Source organism: Drosophila teissieri, unplaced genomic scaffold, assembly GCF_016746235.2.
Source record: "Drosophila teissieri strain GT53w unplaced genomic scaffold, Prin_Dtei_1.1 Segkk82_quiver_pilon_scaf, whole genome shotgun sequence".
NCBI lineage: Eukaryota > Metazoa > Arthropoda > Insecta > Diptera > Drosophilidae > Drosophila > Drosophila teissieri.
Window position 1 is genome coordinate 6,516 of NW_025225041.1, and position 11,047 is coordinate 17,562.

At 45.5% G+C, this 11,047-nt stretch overlaps 1 protein-coding gene and 4 pseudogenes across 1 annotated transcript; 4 read left to right on the forward strand and 1 right to left on the reverse strand.

Annotated features, from left to right (window-relative positions):
• The first annotated feature begins 1,695 nt into the window (after positions 1-1,695).
• LOC122625814 lies at positions 1,696-3,027 on the forward strand (annotated as a pseudogene).
• Positions 3,028-4,580: 1,553 nt separating this feature from the next.
• On the forward strand, positions 4,581-6,265 carry LOC122625813 (annotated as a pseudogene).
• Positions 6,266-6,427: 162 nt separating this feature from the next.
• LOC122625816 lies at positions 6,428-7,144 on the reverse strand (annotated as a pseudogene).
• Positions 7,145-7,475: 331 nt separating this feature from the next.
• LOC122625815 lies at positions 7,476-10,324 on the forward strand (annotated as a pseudogene).
• On the forward strand, positions 10,224-11,022 carry LOC122625811 (trihydrophobin-like; the record flags this gene model as incomplete). The annotated part of the gene is made up of 3 exons (XM_043805863.1): positions 10,224-10,671; positions 10,716-10,891; positions 10,962-11,022. Coding segments are annotated over exons 1-3 (685 nt in total), but the record flags the coding sequence as incomplete, so codon positions are not given.
• Between the last annotated feature and the right edge of the window lie 25 nt (positions 11,023-11,047).

The window sequence follows — 11,047 nt, forward strand, 5'->3', positions numbered from 1 at the left end:
CCGGGATAGGGGCTTCATTCCGGCAATTCTGTTTCACTTCAAATGGGCAGCATTTTCCAGCAACCCCATGGAATTCCGGATCCTTTAAGGCTTGCAAACCATCTGGCTTTCACAAAAATCTGCCCCAATTTTAAGCAGCCCACCTTAAAATTGAGCAAAAAACGTTTGTCTAAACGACACTAATTGGTCTCACAATTTGTTTCTATTCCCATTGTTACAGTGTTTGGTTTCATGAACTCTATTGTTTTTCCCCAAATTCCTCTTCTGTATTCATTATTGGCGAAAACGAAAATTTGTTGTCAGCCATTAAGTTTAAAGCAATTTATTGATGTCTCTGTTTTTGATGGAGCAATTTGGGCTTTAATGAGGTTCTGCGTTTTTGGAAGACCAATTTAATTTTAAGTGTCTGCTAAATTTTACTGTCCGGTTAGGTTAGGTAAACATACACATTTGATCTACTGTCTTTGCTAAGTGTTTCGGCTCCAGCCTTTAATATTTTACTTGCCACCCACTGCGTTTTTCATAAGCTCGATCATAAACACTCACACACACTCGCTTCCACTAAGCAACAAGATAGAACGCTAAAGTCGGGTTCCCCGGACTATCTGATACCCGTTACTCAGCTGGTGAAGAGAAATTACAACACTGACCGTTTTTTGCGGTTTGTGGGCGTTAGAGTGGGCGTGGCAAAAAGATTTTTGGTATATAGAGTTAAATTTACAAGACGAACAAAAATGTGAAAAAAATTCACAACATTTTTCAAAAGTATGGGCGTGGCATTTTTGGCGGTTTGTGGCGTTAGAGGGGGCGTGGCAACATGAATCGACAAACTTGCGCTGCGTCTATGTCTCTGGAGTCTGTATGCTTATCTCAACTTTCTAGCTTTTATAGTTCCTGAGATCTCGACGTTCATACGGACGGACAGACAGACGGAAAGACAGACGGACAAACAGACAGACGGGCGGACAGACGGACATGGTCAGATAGACTCGGCTATTGATCCTGATCAAGAATATGGTCGGAATCGCTTCCTTCTGCCTGTTACATACTATTCAACGAATCTAGTATACCCTTTTAACTCTACGAGTAAGGGGTATAAATAGCAATAAAAGCCGAAAAATAATCACAGAGGCTGCTCCTCCGGTTTCTGTTCCTGTTGCGGTTGGATAACTGCCACAGTCCGCCGGAGTGCCCTTCAGGCGTTTGTTGTGCCCCGACGCCGAAAAGTTTGCCAGAAAACAGAAATTACCCATACGCCGCGTGGGCCGACGATTGAAGTGGGCTGCGGAGGATGGGAGAAGATAGCCTCTTCGCTGAGGTGAGGCACAATGCTCCGCTTTCATAAGCACATAAATCTGCAACTTGTGGAGCATAAATAAGCTGTCTGTTCGTGGAAAAGGGGTGGCTATGGCTAGTCAGGCACCTGTACAAATTCGGAAATCCCTAAGGCATGTGCGCCACTACAAAATGCATTATCAGCCAATAAACCATTTTGCTACAGCATACGGCCAAAGAATATCTGGGCTCAAGCCGATAATTTTTTAATCCAATTCAATTTCTTCTTCAAAATCCTTACACCTAAATTTAATAGGAACTTAAGTTGCAGGACAGACACTATTTGAAAAACAAATATAAATAATAAAATGTAAATCCTTATTAAATTATTGTTGTCTGCATTGTATTACTTACAGGCTTCAGCAAACGTAAAATCATGCAACCCACCGAACTGAGGAAAATGATCCAGGTTGTGGCCATCACTGCCATTATCCTGGCGATCGGCGCAGGAGGAGTCATGGGTGAAAATTCCTCCAGCTGCGGACCGAACTTTCCGGCGGCGTGCAGTTGTGGCAAGGAGCTGTACGAGAGCGAGATGCAGTACGTGGTGAACTGCACGAACGCCGGACTGGTGAACACCAGCGTGCTGGAATTTATGCCCGACCAGGTGGAGGTGCTGATCTTCACGGGCAACCGGATCACTGAGCTGCCGTGGAACGTCTTTGGCAGCATCAACAACTACAAAGAGCTGCGCATCGTGGACATGAGCAGCAATCACATCCGCGAGATTCGCGGCAAGAGCTATCACCATGTACCGCGCGTGGAACGCCTGATTCTCAACCACAACAATCTGAGCATCTCGAGGTACGAAGACGAGGTGAAACCACCATCACCCACGCGTCTTCTCGAACTTTATTAATCTGCAGAGTCTGCATCTCACCGATGCTTTTGAGGACAATAGCTCGCCGCAGCTGAGCGAGGATCTGCACGACATCTTTGTGAACAGCCAGTTGGTAAAGTTGCAGAAGCTGCATCTGGAGCAGAACGAGATCACGCACTTCAAGGATCGCAGAGTCTTCTGCGACCTGCCCTCGCTGCGTGGACCTCCATTTGGGCGACAACGACCTGCGAGACCTCAACTTCGAGGTGCGCTGCCTGAACAACCTGGCGCTTCCTCGACCTGGAGCGCCAATAAGTTCGGCTTCGTGAAGCCACCGATCTTCGGGTGCTCAATGAGCTGGAGGAGCGCCCCAACCGCACGGCCAATTTGATCGTAGACTTCAACCTCAATCCCTTCGCCTGCCGACTGCCGCACACCGCTCCGTTCCGCGCGTGGATGACCACCACCCGGGGTGGACGGTGCGCAACAAGGACAGCCTGATGTGCTTCCATTCGACGGGTCACGTGGACGCCGAGCCCGCTCACCTCCTGCAAATGGATATGGGTTCCAGTGTGCCGGACGCCATCGCCGCCGCTGCCACAATCCTAAACACCGCCGAGGATGAGCCGCACTACGGCGACCCGGAGGCGTCTCATCTCCAACCTCAGGCCCACATCAGCGGCCACACGGCCACTCTGATTTTTCCTGCTGATCGTACTCACCATGATCCTGCTAGGACTTCTGGTGGCCCTCGTCTACGTCAAGTAGAGACAAGTTGAAATACATGATAACGCCGGTGTTCGACAATGTGGCAAAAGAAGTGCAGTACACATCGATCAAGGACGAAGAACTGCCCGGAGGTGCACGTCTAGGAGCTTCACTTCACCCACAGAATCAACACAAATAGAGAGAAGGAGAGGAATAAAGCTCGGGTTTCCTACTTTTAGTTTCAAACAGAAAGCCATTCGATTTTCTGCAATTGCATCCAGGCCACCAACGTTCCTGCAATTCTATAGGATTAACTTGGATGATTCTTCGATTGAACTTCAACTTATCGAGAAATGTCTCTTACTTTCGGTCTTCTATATAACACTATTTGTTTGAAATTGAATCCCGAAACCGGGCCAATATCCTCTGATTCGTTTTTGCCATTAGCGTTTCGCAAAACGTGTGCCATTCACAATGGAAGAGGACGAGTAGGAGGAAACAATAGGATCATACTGAAGTCCCAACCAGCATCAGAGCATCAGCCTTTGTTTCGTAAGTACTTAAGCCAATTGTTGCATTTAACAGCGGATTGGAATGTGGCCACTTAAATTACTGCAACAAAACCACATTACACAGACAAGAACACAATTTCTTTAGAATTAGCGGTTTTCTATCTTAACTTTAAGTCAGTTATGCGTTCTATGATTTCCAAGCAAAGGAATCGTACGAAAGGAAAAAGGCAAAGCGGGCCTGTATCAACCGATTTGACCACACATATATAGTGACATATATATAAAGAAACAGACACATATATATACATGCATATATCGTAACAAACACTTTAGTGTTATCTGTGATTTAAGTTTAGTAGCTTTACTTTGTTAAAACTCTGCAGAACGAACATTTAAAATCGAAATTGGTCTAAAACAAACTTCAATTCTTTTTATAGCATTACAGATAATTCTACACTCAATGAAATGTACACTGTTTCGATGCTTAATATGTTATTAATCAATTAATTTGTCAATTATACTAGCTGTACGATGATTTCTCCCTTGATTAACTACCAATAACAAGCATTTTTTATAAATAAACTTTTGAAAAATGGAAGAAAATGCATTTTACATTTATGAGGATTTGTTTGGGGTTGACATAGTCTTACAACTAAATCCAAAAATTGGAATATATGACTAAAAATTATACTTGCAACGAAAAGATCGCGGCAATGCTAAAATTATAATTTGAATTCGATTTACTTTCGATATAAGTCGGTTATCGATGGACCGATTGCTTTGTGCGTGATTTGAATGGCATCCCTGGTCGTCGCTTATCGATAACAGTGTTTTAAGTCAGCTATAAATTTATAAACAATTCGCAGCTTATTTTGTGAGTTTCAAGTTAATTAATTCTAAGATGTTGTTAAAGTTGTTGTTAAATTAAGGAACCTATTTATTTTGCGTGTCTGGTTAAGAGTTATTTTGTATTCAAGGTCAAGGCTGCCAACTAGAAATGATCGTGAAATTAAAGCTCGTTTAAGACGTTATCAATCATTTAAATTGGGAAATCTGTAATCTCAAAGGACAGCTGTCATTGTTTTTGCTTCCTGCAGCTGATTTTTAGTGAATTTAATTACCATTTGTATTTTGCGGCACTCACGTTCCACGCAATTGTTTATTTGCATATTTTTGTTTATATGTGTGCGTGAGCGCTTTAAAACAAAATCCTATCGCATATATAGATATTCCGCTAGTCTAATCACAATTCAGTGCCATTATGCAACGTCACCGCGCATTGCAGGCCTCCAGCATTTAACTCCAACAATTGCATTTAAAATTTAACCAGTTATATACATAGTTTATTATTACATTCGTGATCAGACATCAGACCCACAGAGACGACAGGCCAAGTGCGTGCTTATCGCGCAATAAACAAACCAAACACGCGGTGATAAGGCGAAAGGGGAGCAATCAGTCACTAAAGTCACCTTTTTACAGATGCTTCGCAGCTGCCAGTTAGCCCTCTCCGCCGCCAAGAGAAGCCTTCGCGAGCAGTTCCAGATACAAGTCCTTCGCCACCAGCAAACTGCCAGTAATATGGAGAAATTTGATCTGCCCAAGCGACTGCAAGGCAGCACGCCCAGCGTCTGGAACGAGTACATTGCACTGGCCATGCAATATAAGCCCTTGAACCTGGGACAGGGCTTTCCCGATGACGCCGCCCCCGAGTACGTTACGCCACTCGCTGGCCGACATTGCCAAGGACGAGAATCCTCTACTGCATCAGTACACTCGCGGTTACGGTCATGTGCGCCTGGTCAATGCGCTCTCCAAGCTGTATAGCGGTCTCGTCGGCAAGGAGCTAAATCCCCTAAGCGACATCCTGATTACAGCAGGCGCCTACGAGGCTCTTTACTCCACCATAATGGGTCATGTGGACGTGGGCGACGAAGGTGATCATTATTGAACCGTTCTTTGACTGCTACGAGCCTATGGTCAAGATGGCCGGTGGAGTGCCCCGCTTTGTTCCCCTTAAATTGGTAAGAAATTAATAGAAAAATAAGATCCCTCTTTTAACATGCATTAATTTGTAGCGCAAGACAAAGGGACCAATCAGCTCGGCTGACTGGGTGCTGGACGATGCCGAATTCGAGAGTTTGTTCAACTCCAAAACAAAGATGATTATCCTAAACACACCCCACAATCCCATTGGAAAGGTCTTCAACCGGAAGGAACTAGAAAGGATTGCCGAGCTCTGCCGCAAGTGGAATGTGTTGTGCGTTTCGGACGAGGTGTATGAGTGGCTGGTGTTCGACGGAGCGGAGCACATCCGTATCTGCACCCTGCCTGGCATGTGGGACCGCACCATCACTCTGGGCTCAGCGGGAAAGACCTTCTCAGTGACCGGATGGAAGATAGGCTGGGCTTACGGACCCGCTCAACTGATTCGTAACCTGCAGATGGTCCACCAGAACTCTGTGTACACCTGCCCGACGCCGCTCCAGGAGGGCGTTGCGCGCAGTTTCGAGGTAGAACTGGCCCGTTTGGGTCAGCCGGAAAGCTACTTCCTTAGCCTGCCGCGCGAGCTCAAGCAGAAGCGCGACTTCATGGCCAAGTTCCTGTCCGAAGCCGGCATGCGTCCCACCATCCCCGAAGGTGGCTACTTTATGCTGGCAGACTGGTCACCACTGGCGGACAAGATTGATTTGAGCTCTGAGCAGGACAAGCACCGGGATTACAAGTTTACCAAGTGGATGACCAAGAACATGGGCTTGCAGGGCATCCCGCCAAGTGCCTTCTACAGCGAACCCAACAAACTCTGGGGGAGGACTTTGTGCGCTACTGCTTCATCAAAAAGCAAGAGAACCTGGATAAGGCGGCCGAGCTGCTGTCCAAATGGAAATAGTCGCCGGACAATAAACGAATTGCTATCAATCGCTTTGTTTATCTCTGTCCGAATGCAGTTCCCTAACCTGGGTGTTACGTAACCAACAGGGAAAACAACCTGGTGCTGGTGTGGTAGCCTTACTCCAATCTCCATTTATTATCAATCCAACAACATGTTCATTCCGCACCATACATTGGGATGGGTAGCTAGTGTCCGCTGTAACGTGTATATTGTGTTCTGTGTGTGTAAACTAGAGTACTCCGCTTAGGCATCGTACACGGACTTCAGGGCCAGCTCAGGCTTGTCGTAGCCCAGCTCCTCGATGGGTTGGGGATGCCCAGTTCCTGCAGTGTGGGAGTGATCTTCTCCAGCAAGTAGGGATAGAGGGTGGCCTTCTGGTCGCCGCACTTGTCCTTGCATCCCTCCAGCCACCTGATGGCCAGGGCAATGTCTGTTGACGCGACGGCTGGCGCGCAGACCGGCCTCGATGATCTTGGGGCTGGGCACCAGATCCATACCCAGCAGATCGTTCATGCCCTTGCGGATCTCCAGCCGTCGATGCCATCACGGCTGAAGTACTTCTCGTAGCGCTTGTCGAACTCCTCTGCCGATTCCTCGGTTCCGTGGCAGACAGCGCACGGCGGCCACGCGCGACGATGTGCCGGACGAGGCTGCTGCGGAGGGCGCTTGCCAGGGTTACGGGCCGTGATGCTCCAACATGCTGCCGTGTAAAACAGTAAAATGCTTTTAATTTGCAAAAATTTTGGTTAAGTAACAGCTCGACTCACTTTTCTTGTTCTTGCTACTTTCACACGGGGTATGACAGATCTGAGTGATGGTTGGCAACACTGGCAGTTCCAGGGATGCGCCACATACTATATCATTGGACCTAAACATCGGTCATGGGAACACTAGGAAATTCAAAAAAGGTTTTAATATAAGCTATCCAAAAATCCGTACTTGCCAATGTCTCAGTTTATTGTTCTTGCTTACATTTTGTTTCTTCTTGCCCAAAACACAAAAAAAAACAATCCAAAAATTAAATTTTGTTTCTTTTCCACTAGTCCATCGGCGTTACCTTGACACGTAAAATATATGAAAAATATTTCACGGGCAGGCGGTATATTTTGATGATTTAAAACGCGGTCACACTGCATCTTTTAACTTGACGCGTGCTCTTATGCTCAAACTCTCTGAAAAAATCGTGCGAATTATTCGTTTAAAGTTGAAAAAAGGGGATATTGGAAGTTGCAGCAGTGCAGAATAAGGTTAGCCCCCGCCAGTTCCGCCACCAGGTGTGGCCATTAGAAGCGTATATATTGTGTACAAGGGCAGCAACATGCTTATGCCCGATTAGGGTGACTAGAAATCAAAAATGGCGTAACGCGGTGCAAAAAAGAATCGCATCAAACAAGCGTCGCAGTTGAGAGGAGAAAAACCGGCTGAAGAAAAGGTTGCAATTTTCAGCCAGTATAAATAACCAAAACTAGTTAACCTGTTACTAATAGTTGTAACCCATCCGGTTCGCCACTCATTTGCAGACAAAGAACGAGTGAAAAATGTCCAACGCAGATGTGCAATTCAACTACGGCCAGCAGGGAAATGGCGACAACTTCAACGACGACAGCAACCAGCAGCAGGATGACGAAGACCAGTTCGACGGAGATGGCGGCGTCAAGATCGAGAACGTCGGCGAGGAAGTCCCAAGTTCGTTCGATTGCGCGGCCTGCCTTGGTCCGCCACCACAAGGAGATCCTCGACTTCCTGAGAACGTGAATGTGACCAATGGCTCGTCCGGCATACACCTGGTCACCAGTCGCGTCCGACGGCAAGAACACCGGCGAGGCTTACGTGGAGGTGGCCAGCCAGGAGGACGTTGAAGAGGCCCGCAAGCTCAACAAGGCCAGCATGGGCCACCGCTACATTGAGGGTTTGTTTATTTGCCTTTGCACGGGGGTTGACTGTACCACAGAAGTGTTACTAATTATAGGCCTAGCTTTGTAACTTCTCTACTCACATATTTATTCTCTTAACATTGCCTGTTGTTTTCTCATTCCATAACTGTCGCGAAGATGAATTGACTTTTTCATTGTTTAGCTTTGTATGCTAGTAATGTGTTTCTTGCCTTTCATTAATTTTCACAATGACCTGATAATAAGTAGGTTTTACAAATATGACACTTTAATGGTAACAAAGTTCAAAACTTCTATCGAGGTAGTATTCTTACAAGGAATTTGTAGTATCAATAACACTCAAAGCAAGAAAGAAAGTAGATTTGATATCATCATCTTAAAACTATATATTTATGTTAATTATTGGACTAATATTATTTATTTATTCATTTAGTTTTCACTGCCACGCCCAAGGAGGCCAAGGAAGCTATGCGGAAGATCAGCGGACACGGCACGGCCTTCGTTGTGAAGCTTCGTGGTCTGCCCTATGCCGTCACCGAGCAGCAAATCGAGGAGTTCTTCTCTGGTGAGTTTCCTGACCCGGCTCCTCTTTCCATACTAGTAGGCACCAGGATCGAAGACAGTGGTTGACCGCATGTATTATTTGTTCACTTCGTTGAGATATGGCCTACGGTCCCCTTTCATCTACACCTTTCATATCAATTACACATGCGCTTCAACGTACATACACATTGTCGGGCAAAAAATTGCACGCCCTTGCATTTGTGTAATGGGTTCGGCGGTCCACGCAGCTCCTTCCAAAGTAAACGGCTGAGAGTTGACGGCGGTCACGTCCACTTGTCCGATAAATCATTATTTCATTGGTCACATAACCCAGTTCACTTGGTTATATGAGCGATCATTACTCACAGCCGTCAACTGAGCTTCACATGTCTACACGTTAAAGGATCTGAGTTGTGTAATACATTGTGGTCCGGGCATCACGTTTGCAACAGTCGCATCTTGCCTGCAGATCATTTTTTGACTGAATGGCACTATTTATTTAAGCAAACGTTGCTAATGCCGCGAGCCTGCAAAAGTTCTGCGGTGTTAGAACTAAACAATAACATTTATCAACCTCTGTATTTCTGTTTTTCTATCTAAGCTTAATCTTGCATAATGTATATATATGAAATCTATATATTTGTATAAATCTTTGTTGGTTATCGTCATGGGCAGGGTTGGAAATCAAAACGGATCGGGAGGGCATACTTTTTGTTATGGACAGAAGGGGTCGTGCAACTGGGGAAGCTTTTGTTCAGTTCGAAAGCCAGGACGACACTGAGCAAGCCTTGGGCCGAAATCGGGAAAAAATTGGGCACAGGTGGGTTTCTAATTCATCATATCTTCTACAACAAAACAGCTGAAATTAAAACATTAAGTGGTAATCAATTGCGAACTTGTTGAAACATACAAGGACTATACAACACCATAGATTATTCACAAAATCTTTAATTACTTTTATCACAAATAATTTCTATTTCAGTAACTGAGAATCCATTTAGCAACAATTTTCCCATAGCTACGGGTCTGGTGGGGCTCTTAATACACATATACATATATATATGTTTAAGCGCCATCATGTGCTTAATCTAACAAATTAATCAAACTGTGAATAGCATTTTTATTTAGTTTATCAGTTCAATGAATTTATTTTGATTTCTTTTCTATCTATTACGTGATATTTAATAGTTGATCATTTGAAAAAACGCCACCGACCCTAGCAAATTTCAAGTACCACTTTTGACTTATATACACTTTCCACTCTTATTCATATAGGTATATTGAGATATTCCGCAGCTCAATTGCTGAAATGAAGAGGGCCACAGGCGCCGGCGGTGGCGTCGGAGGACGCCCGGGCCCGTATGACATACGTGATCGTGGTGCGAACCGTGGTGGCAATGATTTCGGCGGAGGACGCAATGGTAAGGTTATTTGTTAAATTAGCAATTCTTTATTGATTCACTTTGTTTTTAATCACAGATTGGGGCAACAATGGCAACTTTGGCGTTGGTGCCAACAACATGCTGGGCTTCAACAATCTGCCAAGCCTGATGAACTCCGGCAACTTTGGAAACAACCAAGGAGGTGGTGGAAATAATGGAAATTTTGGTAATAACTCTGGACCCAGCAATTTCGGCAACTTCGGTGGCGGCAACAACGGTGGAAATTCCGGCAACTTTGGTAACGATAGTGGTAACAGCGGAAACTTTGGAAACTTCGGCAATAATGGAGGTGGAAACTTCGGCGGCAACAACAACGGCGGCGGTGGTTTCAACAATGGCAACAACTTCAATTCTCCTGGAGGCGTTAATAACTTCGGCAACAATGGCGGCTCAAATTTTGGCGGCAACAGTGGAGGAGGTTTCAATAACGGCGGCAACTTCGGAAACTCGAGCGGTGTCGGCAACTTTGGCCCGATCGGCGGCGGTCGCAACAATAACAACGGAAATTTCGGAAACTCCGGGTTCGGTAACTTTGGAGGAAAAACAATGGCGGCTCGAACTTCGGAGGAGGCAACAACGGCGGTGGCGGAGGATTCAACAATGGCTCCAACTTTGGCGGTGGCAACTCCATGGGCGGTGGTGGCAATTTCGGTCCCATCGGCGGTGGACGGGGAAATGATATCGAGTATTATACAATCCACATGCGAGGGCTTCCCTACACTTCGTTTGAAAACGACGTCTTTAAGGTGAGTTTAATAATAACCAAGTCCAAATATTCCATTTGCTTATAACTATGAAATTGTTTCTTATTTTTAGTTCTTTGAGCCAATCCGACCAGCTAACGTGCGCATAAACTACAACAAGAAGGGTCTGCACAGTGGAACTGCTGATGCCTACTTCGA